General features: G+C 48.3%; 1 protein-coding gene across 1 annotated transcript; it reads right to left on the bottom strand.

The window, feature by feature from the left end:
* Window positions 1-4,195: 4,195 nt before the first annotated feature.
* On the bottom strand, window positions 4,196-21,051 carry URM1 (ubiquitin related modifier 1). The gene is made up of 5 exons (XM_015645217.3): window positions 20,969-21,051; window positions 18,206-18,276; window positions 6,210-6,291; window positions 5,144-5,192; window positions 4,196-4,451 (listed from the first exon to the last, which is right to left on the bottom strand). The coding sequence occupies exons 1-5, from the start codon at window positions 21,001-21,003 to the stop codon at window positions 4,383-4,385; spliced, it is 306 nt and encodes a 101-aa protein (XP_015500703.1). The 5' UTR covers window positions 21,004-21,051; the 3' UTR covers window positions 4,196-4,382.
* Between the last annotated feature and the right edge of the window lie 14 nt (window positions 21,052-21,065).

Here is a 21,065-nt window from a genome sequence, read left to right as displayed (position 1 = left end):
ATAGAGACAGTGGAGATTCATTACTCCTAAAACACAATGGGCATTTATCACCCCGTGGTGTTATTCAAATCCAGTACCAATTGAAGGTCATCCCCATTCTTTTCTCGCCGGCTCTGCAACACATTTATTGTTGTGCCGTTCAACTAAAAGCCCTGCCCGGCCCCGGCGCAGCCCGCAGAACCCCGGTGTGCGCATCCCTCCCGGGCGGATTTGGGACCCTCCCGGGTGGATACGGCGTGGAGGAAGCGGGGCAGAGCCGCGGCGGCTCGGCCGGGCTCGGGGCCGGCAGCAGGTGCCGCGGGAGCCCCGCCGCTGTGCCCCGCCGAGCCGCGGGGGCCGCCCGCTCCGCCCCCGCGGGACGCACTTTCCGCGCCCCGTGGAAACTCGGAGCCCCGTGGGCCGCCGGGGCCGAGGGCGGCTCGGGCAGCCGCGGGTCCGCCGCTCGCCCGCAGCCCCCCGCCTTCTCTCGGGGCGACCTGCCCGGCCCCGCCGCGGAGCGGCCACGGCCACCGGCACTGGCATCGGCGGGGGAAGCGCCGGCAGCGGCCCGGGATTTTCCCCGGCTGGAGAGGGGGGATTTGTTCCCAACTTCGTGGGCACCGGTCGGTGAGGAGGGGCTGGGGAAGAAGCCTGGATTTTTCATCTTTTTCCTTTATTTTTTTATTATTATTATTAATATTTCCCCCCCAGCGGTCATTTATAAATTTCGGAGATTTGTTCAAAGTGCACGAATTTTGAGGGCGATCCGCTTGGAATTGGTGGATTCTCCAAGGCAGGAGCGCCGCGGCTGCAGCGCGGGGCCGAGGTCTGTGCCCGCAGCATCACCCCCGCGGAGCCCCGCGGCTGCCGGAGGCACCGAGCCCCGCCACGGCCGCCAGCCCCGGCGCACCGAGCCCCCGCTCCACCGGGGCTGCTCCGGCAGGGATGGATCGTCGGTTTTCGTTTATATCTTTTTTCTTGTTCGTTTCTTTTTTGTTTCTTTTTTTTTTCTTTCCTTTTTTTTAATTTTTTTTTTACGTTGGGGATTTTTTCTTTTTTATTCTATTTGATTTATTTTTTTATAGGGCTGCTTTTTAATTTTTTTTCTTTTTTCTTTTTCTTTTTTCTTTTTCTTTTTTTTTTTTTTTTAGGGGTAAGAAATGAGTGGATAAAATTAAACTCCTGCGGTGCCATTAAATGGAACCCGGGATGCGAAACGCCGCGGCTGCGCTCGAAACTTGTCGGGGCTGGAGCAGCGGCTCGGCGGGGCCGGGAAGCGGGAGCGGGGGGCGGCGGGAGCCGGCTCAGGGCCCGTGTGTCCTTCTTTTCCAGGCTCCAGCCGGATTCCCCCTGGAAGATCCCGCGAGCCTGGGATGGGAATCTCCGCTCCTGATTGTCCAAACGCAATTCTTGTGCGATGGAGCCGTACGAACCAAGAATTGTGTCTGGACATCTGTAGCAGAGGTTTCACCTCCTCCGGCGGGGCTCCAGGACGGTTCTCGGGGCACAGGATAGAGGACGGACCTTCCCCGGGCCCGGGGCATGGCAGGTAACCGCTCCCGGCTGCGTCCCGGGGGTCGGGGCCAGGATTTTAGGGAAACTAAGGAAACACCAGCGGCGGCTCCGCTCTGCTCGGCGCGGCCGAGGGTGCTCGGTCTTAATGCGTCAAACACTGGCCAGGTCATCACCGGGACGGCCAGCCCCGAGCGGGCAGGCACCGGGCACGCACCGGGCAGGGACGGCGGGGCCGAGCCTCGGGCACCGGAGCTTTGCCGGGAACCGTGGGGCCGCAACCGGGCGCGGCGGGCGAGCACCTCGGCCCTGCGGCTCCATCCCGGATTATCTTTCTTACGTTTATTTATTTATCTATTTTAACATTGCGGCCTAATTTCATTTATCATATTTCGGCGTGCTCCCGTCCCCATGCACCGGGACACTCTTCTGGTGCTCTTGCCGCAGCCCCGGTTGGCCCCGGGCACACGGGAGGCCGCTCCGACTGCTCCGGGTCTCCTCGGGCCGAGAACCGGCCCCACCGCTCGGGCACCGGGCGGGTTTGGCGGAGAGCGGTTCCGGGCTGCAGGCACGGCCCTCACCGGGCTCGGGGAGCCCCTCGGAGCGGAGCAGCCCCGGCGGAACGGCGGCCGGAGGAAGGCTCCTTCTAACAGAGAGGCTTTATGAATCCACCAGCCAAACGGCTCGGCCGGGGCTGCCAAGGAAACCCAGGAGGAGGAGGGAAGCATTACAAGATCCGAGCAGAATTTCACCAAGAGCCTATCTAGGACAAAGCTGGAAGGGGAGAAATGTTTTAAAAGGCTTTTATTTCAGAAACTTTTTGTTGCTGTTGTTGTTACAGGATTTTACTGTACCCCTCTTCTCCACCCCGCCCCGGCTTCCTTAATCTTCCCATTTCTAGCTTTTTTTAGCAGTGATTGACAGCTTTTACTACAGCAGGAGCTAAGCCACCTGGGTCTACCTGCACTATCGAGGGGAATAACAGCTCTGGGGAAGGAACCCATCTTATCTGAGCAAACAGCTGGGGGGATGAGAACAGACAAGCCAAGCCTAAGGCACAGAGGCAGGGTAGAGGAAGGGCAGGCAGCAGTGCTGAAGATGAACCTGCTTTTTCCCATTGTGTTTCAGTCCGTTTCAAGCCGCACGCCACACAGGTTCCTTGTTTTTCGGCCAGCTCCTACCATCATCTGGAATCCCCTTCCACTGTCCCGGCCCAACTAAGCTAAGGACCAGGAACTTGGGACAGAGAAGAGCCTTTGGCCTGTCTGTGTCATTTACAAATGGCGTGAGCTGGACTCAAGTTGCAGTGGCTGGATTTGGAAAAGGCTGAATATTCATTTGTCACCAGCAGCAGGTTGAAGTTGGGGTTCTTCAGATGCAGAAGCATTGCAGGCTGTGGGTGCTTTCAGTTAGGCAGGTTGTGGAGGGGTAGACGTGAGAGGAGTCAGTGGAGAAGTCAGCTGAGGGAATCTCCGCATCAGACAGAGGAATTCCTCTGTCAGGCACAGCACTCGGGTGTTGGGCCAGGCTGCCCGAGCAGGGCTGGTGCACTGGCTGCTCCCCACCTCCTCAGCAGCTCCTGAAGATCGAGGGCTCTTAGAGCAGGACATGGTGCAGATCAGCTCTGAGAGGCACCGACTCAGCACCGGCGAGCCCTCTGCTCCACGCCAGCCGCGGCTCAGACAGGAGCTGCTGCCGGGGACCTCCGCATGCTGCTGGAGCCGTGCCCAAACAGGTGAGCAGGGCGGGGGGAGCGCAGGAGGACAATCCTGGTCAGGCACTCCTGGAAGCTCATGCAGCATGTTTCAGACCTGTTGGTGCCAATGCTATCCTCTCTGAGCCCATCCCTCTGCTCTCACCGTAGCCTCCTGGCTGGCAGGGGTCTGTTTGTCTATCCAAGGAAACCTCTGGAAAGCCAACAACACCCGTGCCCTAGCAGAACCACACACACCCACTTCCACAGTGCTCACAGGACTTCCTCAGGGTACACAGCAAGAAGCCTTTTCCTCCCGCTGACACAAAGGGTTAAAAGCCACTTGCTTTCTCAGGACTTGGCACTTTAACTGTGCATCTCCAGCCCCAGCCCTTCTCCAGCCAGTCTGCAGCTCCCACCTGCACAGAATGCAGTGCAGCCTGATCAATTCTGTCTATCACGGTGACAGAAAGATCATTTGCTGCCCTGATCACTCTGTGCTGTCTCAGGCCAGGTGAGGGTTTGTTTTCCCTCCATCCAGATCATTATAAATTGACAATATTCATGGGCCAGTACTTCAACCCGCCTCAGCTCTGGTATGAAAGCATGAGGGATCAGAAATACAAAATCAAAAAAGCCCATTTCTCTCCTGCTTCCCATAAATAAATATCATGACAAGTTGAAAGTCACTTCTGAGGGCTCTGGAGCTATCACATTTGCTACCCCATGGAAAAGCTAGTCAAGCCACCTTTTGTTTCCTTATACTTTCCCACCCATCCCATGGCTGGTGTGGAGACTGTACCAACGTTAAGCATCGTGTTAAATGAATCCTGGTTCCCAGCACCAGAACACCTCACTGCATGTTAAGACATGTTATCCTATTCAGGGTTCAGCACCCCTCTTCCTCCTGTGAGAAAAAACCAAAGTCCCACATGCTGAGGTGCTCTCTGCTTGTTAGGGTACCTGGAAGTGCAGTCAGGAGAGGTGAAATGAGGACCAAAAGACGGATGCTGTTGTGGTGGACAGAAGGCCGCAGGCTGGCGGGGCTTTATTTGGATGTCTAGAACAAGTGAACGTAGTGGGAAGATGCAGAGACTGGACAGAGGCAGTTCAAGAGAGGTTTGGGTGGGTTAAGGTTTTTGCTTGTTTTTTTTTTTCCCAGGGATTTGGATTTACATCCTCTTGTTTTTTCAGGAGTTCACCCGCCGTGCAATGTTGAGATGAAAAGCACATTATCCTGGTCCTGGAGTTTATAATCCAGCTCACCCTGCAGGCCAAGAAAAAAAATGAAAAATTGTTTAGATGTCATTTCCAAATACAAGCTGCAAAGAGAAAACAGCTCATAAAAAGATGGTGAGTATTAGGGAGAGCAGAAGGGGACAGACTGATGTTTTCTTCATAACAGAAGCAAAGGTGAGAGATCAGCCACAGTGCTGATGTTCATCACCCCACATGGCTTTCTGGACCAGGGTTTTGACAGAATAGGTGGTTGCCTGAGGCAGGGAAATGGTGAGGGGCTGTTTGTTGTCTGAGTACAACAGTGGGATAAGAAAGGAAGACATTTATCAGGTGCCTGTTTGAGTTGAAATCTCCCTGTGGCCTTTTACCTGCCAGGCACCACCTGACTTCAGGGAAGGTCCCAGGTGCCCTCTACACTGTCACCCCACATGTGGGGGGAACAGCCAGCAGCCAGAGGTGCAAAACCCAGTGCCACAGACCAGGGAAAAAGGGTGATCTCTCTTCAGACCCTGTCTGGCTGATGAGACTCAGCAGGTTAGAGAGAGGCTCCAGGCTTTTGAACAGCCACAGTACAGGAGATAGATTCCAGCCTGCCCCTTCCCCCTCAAATATGAGATGCTTCGCTTGGGGCAAGAATCAGAAATAGCTTCTGTGAGAGCAACCACAGAACAGAGAGAGCAATATTTTCAACAAAGAAAGTCAAACTGAAGGAGTACAGACCATTAGTTCCCAGTCTGCCTCGTTGATGAGCACCAAAATTCCTGGCCTCCTGCAGAATAGAGAGAAATAATTAGGATACAGGCCTGCTAAAAAGCTCCACAAATAGTTAAGAACAAGGGATGTCACAGCACAGATCACAAGCTGACTGCCTATAAAGCCAAAAAAGGGATCCTAGCATGGAGGTGGAAACAGGTACAGTCTGTGCCCTTTCTAGATCAAATAAAGGGGACGCAGGAGCAATCCCAAAGCTCATTTGAATGAAAAGGCACCGTTCCTGAGGATGCTCCAGGATGACTGCATTTCCGTACGATGCAGAAAAGCCAGGTAATTAAAACCCACGCACGACTGTCGAGCGCAGAGAGCTCAGTGTGAAGGTAGGGAAAGCCATTCCGGTGCCCCTACCAGAGGCACTAAACACCTGGGATCCACTCCAAGCCCCTGATTCTGAGCAAAGGGATTCCCCCTCTTTGATCTTCAGTGTCCTGCAATTGTCTCTCCTGTTACCAGGGGACCTGGCACATGCTTCAGCTCACAAAGATCCGTGACGAATGTTAAACACCCCCAGCGCCACCCCGCAGTCAGGGATGGCTTGCACAGCTCACTCTGCTCCATTTCTCTTGCCTTCCTTTTTTTTTTTCCTACCCCCTCCTCCACAAGACTGGCCCCATTTTGATAATAAAAATACATTTCCCAGAAGAAGTATTTGTTGGCATTTCTCAGAATGACTGCTTCAGTCCCAGTGATGTCAGCAGGGAACAGACAGACCTGCTAAAACTCCTGGAATTGAGGATACAGGTGCTACTCTGTTCCAAGTGATAATGAAGAGAAAGTATAAATGGCCCTGCTTCATGTTTAAGGTTTGAAGATTTGGGGTGAGGGCTGCAAATGATGCTCTCTGTGGACAGTGCAAGGTGTGGGTGGGATACCTCCCACTATCACTTAAGCAATTCCTGTGTTTTCATGGTCATTGACTTACTCAATAGGAAATCTGCCCCAGAGGAAAAATCCCCCAAACTGCGGGGATCAACAGAGAAACACAAGGAGCATTGATAACAGTTGTACTCACACAGATTCCCCTTGTATAAATAACTCTGGTCGCTCTTTCAACAGATTCTGTTTGATCCACTTGAGCAGGTTTCTGATATCCCCTGGAAGAAAGGAGGACAGGGTTTACAAACTAGCTGATGGCTCCTGGTGATGCCAGAGCAAGGTGATTGTTTATCCACGAAAGAGCAGATGAGGAACATGCAGGATGGATGGGGATAGCTGCAAAGAAACTCACAGACAGTCCTGTCCCTATGGTATGGCAGAAGAGGTTTCCCACAGAAAGCTCATCCCACAAAGAATGAATGCAGCTCCTGCTGAAGCACCAATCTGGCAGCAGATTCCTAATGTTCAGGTCTCTGACACATCCCATATCCTGTACATTATCTTGTCACCCAACAAATTATGTCTAATTCTCTTGTGTGCTTAATTAGATTTAAAAAGTCCAAACAAGCAAGCCTAAGAACCTGAATGGAGCAAAGACAGACACTTTTGACCAAAACCAGCACAAGCTCTTGGAGACATTGGCAGCTCTGGGGCCCAAACCTGTCCATGACCATGCATTAGACAGGAGGGCCCTGGCCCATAGTTGCATTTTGGACACTTACAGCATCCCTCAGCATCACACCTGCTGCTCTGGAGTGTTCCCCATGCTGTGCCTGCTCCCTCCTTCTACACTTCATGCTTAGAGCTTCTTTATTAAAGCTCAGCCTTTATCTTTCCATTTCAGTAGGTGACAGAAAGGATTTGTCTTCATGTAAAAGGAGGAGGAGACACTGCTGGCGGGTTTTTATAGTATCAATTTTACTTTGTGAGGCAAAAACAATTTCTTTAGTGATAGCATCAGTTAATTTCCTATTGGAGAGGTGAGAAGAGACAGAGGGGGGGAACAATCCGTTACAGGGTTTAGAGAAGCTGACAAATTGCAAAGTGGAGTTCTCCTGCATTTGCCTCTATATTTCACTGTTCCACAAACCACTTCATCATTCCGAATCCACAATCAGTTATTCTCCCGGGGCTCCTTTAAACAGCCCTTTGAAAGCCCCAAAAGAGTTTTGTTTGTTTTCAAGAAGCGAGGAAGCTTTCTGAAGGCACAAATCCACCAGTGAGGGCTTCAGCCCTGCTCCAGGAGGAGCAGGGATGACAGGATGGGTTTCTTATGTGAGGTAAACTCACTGCAGTGATGAGGAATCTTTCCACACATGCTTCTCTGAGTTAAATTCACTCTGTGTACCATTCCCCATGTGCTTGTTCATGACCAGCAGTAATATATGCATTTGTAGTGGCTTGACTCAGCCCAGGCCTTTCCCCAGGATTTTATGGGCTCATGGATGTTACCCAGAGCCAAACTGGGGTTATTCCAAATAATGTCACCCTCACTGCTTCTGTCACACCCAGGATGAACAGCCCTGGTGTAGACAGGTGCACATCAACTAGGCAATGGGGATATGTCCATCTGCAGCAGATGGGGGCCTCTTCTCCTGGGGAAAGGGGGAGGGGATGCTCTGAGATTCCCTCTGTTCCCCCTGCTTTCCTAGTGCATTGGTGCCTCCAAACCAGCACTGACCCCAAAACCCCAATCTCACCACAGGGCTGCCCAGAGCACAACAGGTATTGCTACCTCTAAGCACTGGATCACTAATCTGGGCAAAAGGAGCTGCTTTGTGCCTCAAAACTGCCTGGTGAGCTGGATCACCTGCCTGGGGCCAACCCACAACTGCCTTGTAATGATAAGTACTTAAAAGAACAAAATAGACCATTTTCTGCCTCCTTCCTAGCAACATGCACCGGTGACAGGGAGCACCACTAAGAAGGTGTATTTACATACAAATACACACATACATACATATATATGTGTATATATATACACACACACACACCACAGCGGTCGGTCAGCCATCAGAACAAGAGTTAACTACATTCACCTTCCCCTGAAAAATGCTGCTGCAACGTCAAGCCCTCAGGATCTCACACCCAAATGGCTCCCGCTCTCCATCACCAAGAAATGAAAGCTGTAAAGGAAGGAAGATGGAGAGGAGCCTTCAGGAGAGGGAGGGGGGTGTGAAGGGGACACCAGCCCCACCGCAGCATCACCCGCGAGCTGTTTCATATTTATGCACTTGCAGCAGGGCGCACAACAATGAGCTGTGCCATATACCATTCTCCTTGCATGGAATAAGCAGCCCTTTCCTCTGGGACCTTTCAGGAGAGATCATTTAAACAGAAATGCGCTGCACTAGCTGGATAAAAGGCAGCCACCTAGAAGCAGCCTGGACGGAGGAGCGAGAGGACTGATTTATTCGAGGCTGAGCTCCAAGACTCCCTCGTCCCATCTCCTTCCATAACAAATGTTATTTTCAGTCCCACCTGAGCCAACATGCATTTATTTCTATCCAGAAGTCACGTACACATATACTGAAGAATTTAAAGAGTAGGAAAAAAATGCAGACATCCCTATGCACGCCTAGAGCTTGCCCATTACAAAAGGTACAAAAATTAAGACCCTTTCTCCACAGCCAACTTTAAGACAATACTTTCATCTGCTTTATCAGCACTGATTTTTTTCACCCACCTTCATTTCTCCGTGTCCTATACACCAATATTACTAGAAGAAATCAATTATAAAGGATGACAGATGACCACAGCCACACCAAAACAATCTCCCACAAGAAAGATATTGAAAAGAACAAGATTACTTCCACTGCAAGTGGTCTGTGGAGAAGCCATCTTGCAGCTCAGTGCCTCAAACAGCAGTCTTGATCAACAGCTCAGGACTCTGTTCTTATGATGGAAATAATAAGAGGTAAATTATAGCACAACTGCTTATCTCTTACAGTTGACATACGTAGTGTTCCTAAGACATTTTCTTTCTGATACTATGCTATGGGTCTAACAGGTTTCCAGCTCCCTGGGCCAAGGATTTTTCTATGCAAATAGCAGGTTCTCTAGAGATGACACATAAAGAAGGAAAAAATCTCAGCCTGGTCAGGCACCACATCTGCTGACAAGTTAAACCATGGTTACAATGCAGTGATTTCACACTTGTGTTGGTTTGGAGCTGGCTCCCATCACAGAACAGAGGCATCTGCTTTGGCAGGAGCACAGCTGTACTACAGGTGCTGTGATTTTCCTGCTGTGCATTTTGGCTCCGGAGGGAGGTGCAGGTGAGAGCTGAGACAATACAGCATTTTGCTCCAGCATCATCAACTTGAACCCAGCTCATCCCAGTAATGACGTATTTTTATCACTGCTGCATGGTCATACTGAAATCTTTTTGGTAGCCTACTCCATTTCACTCACAGCAAACAAATATCACATCAAAAATGCACTCTTAATTCTCATTAACTGTCCTCACCATTGGCAGCATCAGAGGAGAAGCAAGACTGAACCAGCCAAGGAAGTGGAAATATTCTCAAACTGCAAAGGAGGGACTGAAGCACATGGTAGGAAATCCCTGTCTTATTTCTACACAAAGGCAGCCTCTGCTGCTTGTGCTAACAGCACATCAACCCTCTCCAAATTCTTAGGAAAAATAATCTAAAATTAATTAATAAAAAGAAAAACTGACAAACATTTGAGAAAACTGCTTAGTTCAAATGCACAGATGAGAGCTGAAACCCGCAATATATGCAGAAAACAGATCACCCAGCAAAACACAGCGCTCAGGAAAATGAGATGTGTGCTTGCAGTGACACAAAGTCATTGCCTTGTCACGCAAGAGGACAGGATGCAGGAACTGCAGTGAGTGCACACAAAACCCAATAGCCTCGGCTCCTGTTCAGCCCAGCTGCATCACAAACACTCCTGGTTGTGGCAGACAGAACTGTACAGTCTGCTCTGTCCTCCTGCAAATCCTCCAAGGCCTGACCTGCATTGCCCCAACTGCTCCTTCATGAAGAATCTGCTGAGCTTCCTCTGCAACTGGAATGCATCTAATAGTCCCTTTTAGCAGTGCCTGGGTTCATTTGCACCCTCAAAAGCAGGGCTGAAATCCATAGATCTTTCCTAGCTCAATAAAACCTCCTGGGCCTGACAGATCCATCAGTGACAACTCAGAAAAGAGGGCACTCACTGTGTGCAGAGAGAAACCAGGTGCCTCGAGTAAGAAACACCAAGCTGAGTGTTGTAGTAGAAGGATCTCACAATGAACTCATAGAGGTGCAGAAACATGGAAGGATTTTGTGCAACCCTGATACCAGCTGACATGGACACACAGCCCTTGGCTCCCAGGGAGCTGCACAGGTAGCTCCTAGACACACATGCAAGGACCAGACATCTCTGTGTCCCCTGCCTTAAAACCCATATACAAACTCGCACACAACCTGAAAGGGCACCCAGAAGGTGTAATTACACCCATTTTCTTGTCCTGGTTGCAGATCTGGGAGATTATTTCAGTGAAATAGGGGAACCCTATAAAGGCTGAACCATGGAAAATTCCCTTCTGGTCTGCAGTAAATAAGATATATGTGGCACTGGTCACTAAGGGGTCAGTGCTGCAGGAGCACAGCGCTTTCCCGGGCCGCCTTGTGGACACCTCCCTGTGGGGTACCATTTCTTTGACCCAGAATAAGATCATTTATCATACTGACCATGGCTGAGCTCCAATTTGCTGAGGTCACTAACTCTGGACGAGCGCTGCTCCACCCACATTCTCAGCCACCGGCCTGTAACCATGACAAAGCCCCTTCCCTGCCGCTCCCCTGCCATTATTTCCCCTGCCTGCATGGAAATGTATGGAAAAACAATTTGTATGTCCCTTTCCCTGCGTAAGCAGCTTGTTTCTAAAACAGACAAACCAGCTCCCAATACCTGCTGCTCTTCCAGGTGCATGATTGCTCTTTGCTTTCGGATCCGAGCAGACCCTCCAGGAATCTGCTCTGGAAAGGGAGCTCAAAACCAGATCTAAGGGATCCTTCCAACTCCTCCAGCCTCCCATCTGATATGCAAATCACTCTCTGAAGCAGACCATGGTGTGCCATAAACTGCAGAAGAAGACCTGGAATGGCTGATATAAATGGAGTCACAGGCAAATGGATTTGGTATTATGCAGAGTGAGCAGCCAGGCAAATTTTGCAGCAAGAGCAAAATCCATTTTCTCTGACAAGTGCACAAGCCAATCCTGCCACACACTGGAATGGGCAGTGATTTAAGAACTAGGGAAGAAATTAGGGGTAACTACAGCCAGGCATAAGAGAACTGCAATTGTTGCTCTCATCTCTTCTTGTCTGCTACAAATGAACACCAAGGTCTTGGCTTCTGTAATTTTTAATTGCTTTAAGACATCTTTTTCTTGCTTCTCATTTAGAAGAGAAATGCTCTTCTTAATTTTCTTATGTCCACAAAATGGGAAAGGATCACAGAGGTCTTTCATAGCCTTCCTTTTAGCAGTGAGGACTCAGATCCCAGCTATCACTCAGCAATTCTCAGCCCTGAGGTTTTAATCACAATGCTTATGAACTGGAGAGGAGCTGCTTGGGATCTTCCACTCCCCACAGATTGCTGGTAGGGAAATACAAGTTCAAGGGATCTCCAATCCCAGTGCTAGCCAGCAGCAAGCCTCCAGATCCATCAGCTCCCATGACAAAAAAAGCAGCTTCGAGCTGATTCTCAGGGTAAACCTAATCCCTACTCATTTCCAAAGTCAGAGCATCTAATCCCATAACACCCAACGCTATTGTCACTTCAGGCTCCCCAATAAATGCCAGTGCACCAAACTGTCTCTTTTAATTAGGATCACAGATCACTAGTGTTGGCCCAGGGTTCAAAATTGTCAAAGGAAGGAGCTGAGAGAGCCTCAAAGACTATTGCCCCAGCAGCAAAGTACCAGCCTGGGGATCACAGACATTAAAAAAAACATCTCCTTAACAGGTCCTGTGATTTTATCCATCTGCCACTGCAGAATTATTCTCAAAAAAAGACCATCCTGAGCCTTGTCTGCTCTGATTTTAAGAGGCTTGAGCACTGTAGACCTGCTATCAAACCCCAAGGAGACTGTGCCATGGTCTAATAGTTTTTGCAGTCAGGAATCTTCTACTAAAGCACTAAACTCCCATTTCTTCATTCCTCCCTATCAATCTATGCTAGATGATATTGCATCACACTGGCTATAATCTGTCCTTTCCAATGATAAAGGAGATATCCCACCTCATCACTTTTCCATTCATTTATCCTGTTTAACCTTGAATGTTACTGGTTAATTTTTTTTTTAAGCTCTCAGCAAGACAATTCAGAGAATGCATTACTAACCACCAGTGTAAAGCTTTGCCAAAACCCAGCAAAATGAAATTTCCCCTCTCTCCTATTTTCCTGGTTTCTGAGTTTTGGGTGTGTGCACAGGCACTGAGGGCTAAAAAGGAAAATCTTATTGCTATTAAAGAGACTACACAGAGCTGATGTGCAACCCCAGACCATGGAGGAAGGTGGCTGCTCCTGCCAGAGTGGAGAGGGATTCCCTGGCAGCCTGGCACTGCTCTGCATGCAGCCAGCCTGGCCGAGGGAATTCCCTGGGCTGGGCTCTCCCTGGCACTGCCAGCTGGATCAGAAAATGCCTTGAAGTCAAATCCTTGTCCCCCTCCCAGCTTGGCTGGTGGCTGTGTCCCCTCTGGCTGCTGGATGAGTCAGTGTCTCAGCTCAGCTCAGGAAAGTGCCATGATTTTATTCCTCTAAATACAGAAATCGCCTCTCACTTTTGGGCTCAGATCTGCTTTGCTATTATTAGACTTTCATACAGGGCCAAGCACCATTAAACCGATTCCTGCCCACCCAACCCAGCCACCCCCACAGATACTCCAAGCCCCTCAGTCTTACTTGAAAGGGAAAAAGAAAGGGCCAGTGAGATGATCAGGGTGGAGGAGAGGGGGGGGTAAGATTTACAAGTGAATGGAGGTAAGAATGGAGCAGTTTGTGGGATAAAGGGGCTGCGGAGGGAGCTTTACAGATGTGCAGAGGGACGGCGGCTCATTGTTTAATTAAGCAGAAAGTGGCTCTTTTGAAAAGCAATTTTGCACAGGAGCTCTGAGCTCAGCAAACAACTCCTGCGAGTGAGGGCAGGAGGAGAAAGGAACAGCTGGCCCGGAGCCGTGTGAACCGCATGCTAAGCGGTTTAAAGGGCCCGGATCCTCCTCCCCAGCCCTGCTCCGCTGCCACCCTCTGAACAGCGCTGTCAGCACAGCAAATCCCACCAAGAGAAAAGAGGGAGCGGAGGGGGGTGGGACAGAGGGGTTATCCTGCTAGGTGTCCGCACTGCAATACAGCGGCTGGGAAGGAGGGTGTAACAGCCAGGCTTTGTTATCCCAGGGATTTGGTCACACACAAGAGCTGGTTTCCCAGTGCCTGGGAAGCTCCTTCCACAATGAGTTGGGATGAGCTGATCCGGTAAAGCGGCTCCACGGCCTCCCAGGAGGGTGATGGGACTCCTCCTGTCAGGACAGGCGTTTATTTCCCTATTCCCTCTAAAGGGAGCCGTAGCCCCGCTGGGACAGGGACCTGGAGCCGAGCCCCACGCCAGGAATTGCTCGATCGTGACGTGGCAGCGCCGCAGCATCTCTGATCGCGACAGCTCTGATGCTGCAAACACTGCTCACCCCGACTGCCTGAGCCCTCACCCTGCATAACCCACTGAGCCCCCTTCCCTTGTCACCAAATCTATCATTTCCTGCCTAAAAGAGATGCACGAGTGGGATGCACGAGAAGGGGAATAACCCAAGTCCTTTGAGAGCTGCAAGTACCACACACTGTGGTTAAAAAGATTTGACTGCATGAAGTTCCATGGATCTGTGGGGGCTTTTTTTACCATTCTTCCAAAAAGCCTCTACATTAGCAAATATATTTTTATTCTTTCTTTGGAGCAAGTTTCAAAATGTTAAGAATAATAAACAGAGCAATAAAAGCATGCCAGAATATTAATGACTCAACTACGATGTACTACCCAGCACTAGGCACTTACCAAGAGCCAACGCCAACCACTACTCTGGATTTTACAGGCTCTTTTGGCCCAGCACCCCAGTAAACACTGAACACATGCCATGCTGTATTTTGTAAGCCACCCTGCCTGTAACACAGGTCTGATCTTTCAAGATCCCCAGGCTCTCTTCCGAGCAGATGAATGCTCCCAAGCCCCCAGCAGTCCTCCATGCTGTGCAGAACAAGGCCCCTGGAAAGCAAAGCTCTTGAGGAGCACACTATGCTCTTCTCTACAGGGATTCAATATGAGCAGCATTTGGCAGATTATTTTAATTTTCCCTCTTAAAAAAAATCTGATTGGCAGTGGGCTTTTTTCCCCTAGAGTTTTGGTAAAGGGAAACCACAATTACCAAAACACGCTGATCAATAATTTAACCTTCCAGACTTGTAAACTGCCATTACACAGTGTGAATTCTTGATTAGTCCAGAAGGTCCCAGCAAGCACCAGTGAAACTGGTCACAAAAACACAAGTCCCACGACTGAAGCCTCAGGAGAAGCTGGAATTCAAAGGTCTGTGACAGCAGCCTGCAGTACAAGTGCCAGAGACTTTACACACAACCCCAACCTCTGGGTACAACATCCACAAGACAGCCCAGCAGAGAGGTTTTGTAAACACTCTTCATCAGATGATGCTGCTGAGCCAAACCTAAAACGACTACAAGGGTTAAACAATGCCAGTGACTTCCTACCCTTCCAACAGCATCCATGCAACTCACATGGCCAAGACAAATCCACCACTGTGAGTCCCAGTGAGATGGAGGAAGGAGCTCCAGCATCACTTGCAGAGCAGTCATACAATGATCTATTTGATTACTGAAGCACTTGGTTAAATTACTGTGGCTTGTTTCAGGAGGAGGCTGCCAAATACATTTTCAGTTTTTAATCTAGGGTTTCTCTCTTTTATGCTCCATTGTCTCTAATAGCCTCTTAGATGCTTGAAAATAAAGTTGATTTCCCTGCCAATTTAATCCTCTCTCCATGTGACAAATATCGTTATTCCCCCAGCTGCTTTCTTCCACACACACTGTTTTTATGCAGAAGAAGCCAACAGGGCACGATGCCTTTAGATCCTCTAACAGCATTATCAGTGAGATCATCAGAACAGCCAGAAATTTGGGACAAGATTCTTGTTTAACATGAGGTCTTCTTTCTGCACAGCTCTACAAGATTACACAGTCCTGCAGAAAATGTGGCATATGTGCTGCCTATGCACATACACCATATCTTTCTAAATTCCCACTTTGGCAGCAACTTCAAAATGCAAGCTGGGACAGCTCCACTTGGAAATAAAGAACAGCTATTTAACTGACATCAGGATACAAAATGCCCCTTGGATAATAAAAATAGGTCCTGCCACGTGGCTGTGCCCCTCGTGGCTTGCTCTTGTCCCATTTGCAGCTTCCTTCCTCCTGCCTTTCCCAATCCCTCCAGGAGTCCATCTCCAGGCATCAGAGAAGGACAGAGAATCAAATCTTCTTGAGGAAGTTAACTGGATCTGGAACCCACCTACTTTCCATCTAGTGCTTGTTATCAGGAAAAAAGAAATGACCACATAAAGAGTTTGCTCAAGCAACATTATCATTTAGAGAACACTGATTGTCCCTGCAAACCATGGAGCACAGCTTGGCTTTTTTTTTTCATGTAAATATTTGTGGGTATTTCTTCATATAATTTTCCACCTCCCTTCACTTCTGGGATATTATAAAAATGCCTAAACAATTAAAATATAGGTGGGCCAAATAACCCAGAGAGAAGCAACTGTTCTGCAAAAAAGAGGACAAAGACAAAAATAACCTAGAAAAAGGGAAGAGTAGGTAAGAGAGGCCAAAATGGCCAAAAATAAACTTGGCAGCTAATGAAATCACTTAAAATGGGGTTAGAAGTGCAGGTCTTCAAGTAGTGTTCATACTACAGGTTTTTCCCTGGAGAATTCAGTGATGGACATTCAGGGTAAGGTAAGCAACAGGATGTGCTGAGTAGAACTGAGCTGTTTAATTTCTCTAATCACTGCAATTCTAGCAGCACAAGGGCAGCAGGGACCTGGCTATGTATATCTTTATTTACCCAGAGAAGGGAGAGTTAAAATTTCTTAGTGTGAACAAGGGAAATACACAGCATTAGGAACAATATAAATTTGCAAGAAAATTACTCATATTTTCTGATATGATTCCATTGATTCCTCAGCACTACAATGTAATTGTCTTCTGGAAGTATCATGAGGGGTGTTTCCAGTAATCCTTTACTGTCAGACACTCGGGCCACCTCTGCCTGCCCCACCCCTGGGTTGGGCTATAAATGTCACTACAGCAGCTGCCTCACAGCTCAGTTTATGTTCCTGAGATGCTGCAATCCACAACCAGCCCCAAAATGAAACATCCATGGCAGCCAAGGCACAAGACAGCAGCAAACCAGGGGCGTTGACAAGGGGGTGCACTGTTAATTCTGCCACTCCTGTCACAGAGATAGCAGTGTCTGGAAAATAAGGCAGCGGGAAAAGCTGGGAGCAATAATGTTAGCTGAATCTGGAATGAATCACTGGAGATCATGAGTTTGAACCCTGAGGCTGAGACAAACCTTCAGGGAGAGATTTACCCCTTAGGATAAATGTAGATCCTACTAAGGCTCCAGAAGTCTTCCCAGCAGCTTCGAGTGGGAATGGATCAGGCCACATACAACTGCACCACTGACAGCCATCAGGCTGGAAGAATCCCTCTTTGGTATTAATACCCTCTCCTCCCCTGGCAGAAATAAACATCTCCTGTAATAACCCCTTTTTCTTCAGCATCTGATCATGGTTTGAACACCACCAAAAGAGTGGGCGTTACTGGGTATTTTAAATTTACAGAGCACTGAAGAAAATTATGCTCTAGCCCCCAAGTTTATAAACCAACTAAATGAATGTTTGAGTGTTTTAGCATTTCTTTGCTACCTTTTGTTTAAGGATCTTAAGTGCCTCAACAGCACTGGAATTTAATGTTGAATTCTCTTGTGATACATGAAAGTATCAGTAGCAACAGGGGAAAGTTAAGCAACATGACTAAACTCACAAAGCAAATCAGCATCAGGTCATGTTTCTGGAGCCTTAGTCCCCTTCTTTAACCACAAGATAACACAATATTGCAGTATTCCTATTATATTTGAATTACACATTCTTATGTCCAAGCATCAAAAGCACTTCTACCAATCTCTAATTACTTCCAGGCACAGCAAAAGGATTTCAGGCCTGGAGGTTCCCAGCACATAGATTATGATATCAGCCATTTGTGAGATATTGGTTGCTAACATTCCCTCATGGCTTTGTGTTATTTTGGTTTATAATCCCACTCCAATAGCATAAAGCAGTGCTATCTAGCTGGAAAAATTCAGAACATACCTGTGGCAAAATTACACTACAACTGAAGTATGTGAGTTAGTGCAGCATTGCTCAGTATTGATATTCCAAATTGCAAACCAGGAATTATGACTGCTTGTCCCTGGAACACTAAAATCCTGTTTTTTTATTGCAGGGAAGGCCATGGGCAGGATGTCCAGCACTCTATTTGAGCATTACATTTACTGTTCTCAACTGCAGAGTTCATATTAAAATTATTACATTTACTTCAAAGGTCAAATGAGTAGATAAACATTTATGTTTCATTGCTACACATTCCCCCACATATCTATACACCACATAAACACACACACATATATTTATGTGCCTCCTGGAAACCTCAGAATAGGCAAGAAAAAACAAAGGAGAGAGGATGTTATTGGTAGTTTCATGTAGCAAGAAAGACAAATGTAGACTTGATGGAAACATCCAGAGGCTGTTGTCTATCCAGCAAGAGGGAGGCTAAACTCTTAAGGAAGGACTTGATTCACAAGTGCTTAGAGGACAGGAGAGACCTCAGACTTTGAGAACTAGTCCCTGTTTGCCAAGCTGCCTGATCCATGGTATGTCTGAAAGAGCTTTTAAAATACTTTGATCCTTGCTGGCAACTAGAAGTGCTGTACAAACCAGCTTTGTTTCATTTGTTGTTACTCTGTCAAGTTATCCAACAGGTTCTGATACTCACAAGGCTCTGGTTGACAGGGCAAAGTCACCTGATGCTTTTTGACACCATCGAATAAGAGTTCTGCACCACCTCTGAAATAAAAACAATGAACCACTGAGATTTTGCTTTATTGTCAAAAGAAGGCAGTACAAAAGAGGCAATTTACATAGATGCCACAACAGAGAAAACAAATGACACAGACTATATTTAGCACAGGATTCCCTTTGTCTTTTTTTTCCTGTCGCAAACCAGAAGTCCACAGGGGAAGCTGCCAGCTCCCTTTGCCAACAGAGAGAGGAGGCTCTGCTGTGGGCCAGAACCCCACGGTGCCAGGCATCATCCCAGCGGAACGGGAGGATGGTTCCCATCTCTGTGTGCTCCCAAACCGCTGTGCAGCGCTGCCTTCCCTCTCCAGCCACCGGCACAGCTTCCACTCAAACAGTTCTACAGCCACCACACTACATCCAACGCTGCTCATCCCTAACACCTGCTGGCCAGAAATCTCAAAAATTGAGCATCCTTCTGGAATAAATATTCCCTCTGTTTCCAAGTGTGAACACACAGAAAGGGGAAATGACACACTCCAAGTTGCAGACCAAGTCAGAGCCAGCAGCCCCAAAGTCCTGGCAACCCTCTCTTGATCTACAGACTACAAAGTGTCCCAGAGAGAGACTTCACTGGGAGCAGCAAGTGATGAGGGTGACAAGGTAAGATATAAATAAATAAATACACAATCTTCTTCTACTGAACAACCTGATGTTCATCCCTCTTCTGTCACTTTGAATACATTAGGGAATACCCTCAGATAACAACTGATGGCCTCAGCAAGCACAGATCAGTGTGAGCAGGATATGCAGAGGCTGGCAGATAAGGAGCTGGTCCTCACACTGGAAAAGAATGGGACTTGAAATGGGTCCAGGTACCTAACCTTAGGCTCCTCAAAAGAGTAATTTGTTTTTGTAACTACAGCTTAGAAGCCTCAGCAAGCTCCTCACCTCTACTCCTGCTCTGGAGAAAGCACAGTTGTGAAAATCCTGAGCTTTACCAACATCAGTCATTTTTCATGATGTTGTAAGGCCTCAGACCAAACTCAGTCTTAAATTATAAAATTTACCATGTGAGTAGGGACATGGATAATAAACACAAAAGCTACTTGAAGTTGCAGGACACAGAAGCAGAGAGTGCGAGCTTTTGGCTCTAAACTGAACTCTATGCTGGCCAAAGTTTTAACAACTAGAAAACTCTTAAAAAACTTAATTCACTTAATATTAAACATATATAATATAGGTATAAAAATGACCAACCCATTTTTAAAGGGCATATAATTGTGGCAAAATGTTCTTCCAACTTAAATGCAGATTATTTTGGAAAAATTTTTCTATGAAGCTACTTTCTGGGAACTTATTGGTGCCTCTCCTCCCTTGGAAACCAATATAATAAAGAGAAATATTTAAAACAAGCAATCCCCACCTAAGTATCAACAAAGATACTTCCAGATGTTATTAAGTTCCTTTAAATTCAATATCTAAAAATGCCACAGTAGGTTTTCTTGGCTCTGCAATGGCAGAGCACAACAGAACCCTTGTTATGCCTTCGACAGCATTGCTTATATGCAGCAACTCTCCTAAAGAGCACTCTGTTGGTGTTCTTCCACCAGCTCACAACAAATAGTTATCTAAAAATTGAAGCAGTGATTATTAACATGAGCCGAGATTCATGCGAGGGAACAAGTCATAACAATTATATGAAAAACATTTTTTCATGTAATGAAAACAAGGTCACGCTTTGTTACAGCAGGAAATGTAGATTGCAAGATAAGGTCCTTCTGTAAGGCGCGAGCTGTGGGGAACTCAGCTGTGGTTCCTACATAGAGAGCTCATTTATGCATTTCCAAGGGAAGCAAAAATGCATCTCACTCTTCTGGGAAAATTAGGAGAGTTGCTGCAGCTGGAAGCGGGAAAGATAGAGGAAAGGATTCTTAAGGAGAAGGGTATTTAAAGGGTTATGGTATTTCTGTGTTCGTGAAAGGGTGGGAAAAAGCGAATAAATAGCAGCCTTTTAGCTTCTGCTAAAAGGAGGCTTTAACGAAATAACACAAGTATTTCCACAAATATGCACAGCTTCCACTGCAAATGCTTTAAGATCCCAGGGCCAGAGCATGAGCAGTGCTGATACTACAGCAGCAAAGGCCTGGAAACTGAAATGGTACAGAGTGAGAACCTGGCAGCTTTACAGACCTGACAGGGCTCAAACACAAAGCACAGTGAGGGCACGTGTCCACACACAAACACACAGACAGTGCTCAGAAAAGAAAAAAAAAAAAAAAAAAAAAAAAAGCCGAGAAACGAGAGGGAGGTTTTCACAAATATTTTTAATAATTAAATGTTTTAAAAAATCGAACAACTCAAAAAGGTTGAAAGAGGTGAAAGAAAAAGAAAGGCCTGGCACAGGACGATCACAGAGAGATGGGGGCGAGGCCCAGGGACAGACGGGCAGATGGCCCTGCCCCACACTGAGTACACCCTCCGGCGGTGTCCGGCCCCTCCCGCCGATGCCTGGTTCCCCGGTTCCCCGGCGGCGGCCGCTCCCGCTACCCCGGCCCGCAGCCCCGTGACAGCGGCGGAGCCCGGGCCCAGACGCGCCCGTAGCGGCCCCCCAGGCCACACGCAGCCACCGCCCCGCCGCAACGCCGCGGCCGCCTCACCGAGAGACCGGCCCATTGCGGCCTATCGCGGCCCATCCCCGCCCGGCCCCGGCCCCGCCGTCGCCGCCGCTCGCGCTCACCCGAACTCCACCTGCAGCGACACGGGCGCCGCCATCTTGGCGGCGGCGGGCGGGAGGGGCGGGGACGCGCGGCCACGCCGGAAGCGCCGCGCACACT

The sequence above is a fragment of the Parus major genome, chromosome 17, assembly GCF_001522545.3.
Source record: "Parus major isolate Abel chromosome 17, Parus_major1.1, whole genome shotgun sequence".
In the NCBI taxonomy this organism is placed as follows: domain Eukaryota; kingdom Metazoa; phylum Chordata; class Aves; order Passeriformes; family Paridae; genus Parus; species Parus major.
This window is presented reverse-complemented; position numbering and strand designations above follow the sequence as displayed.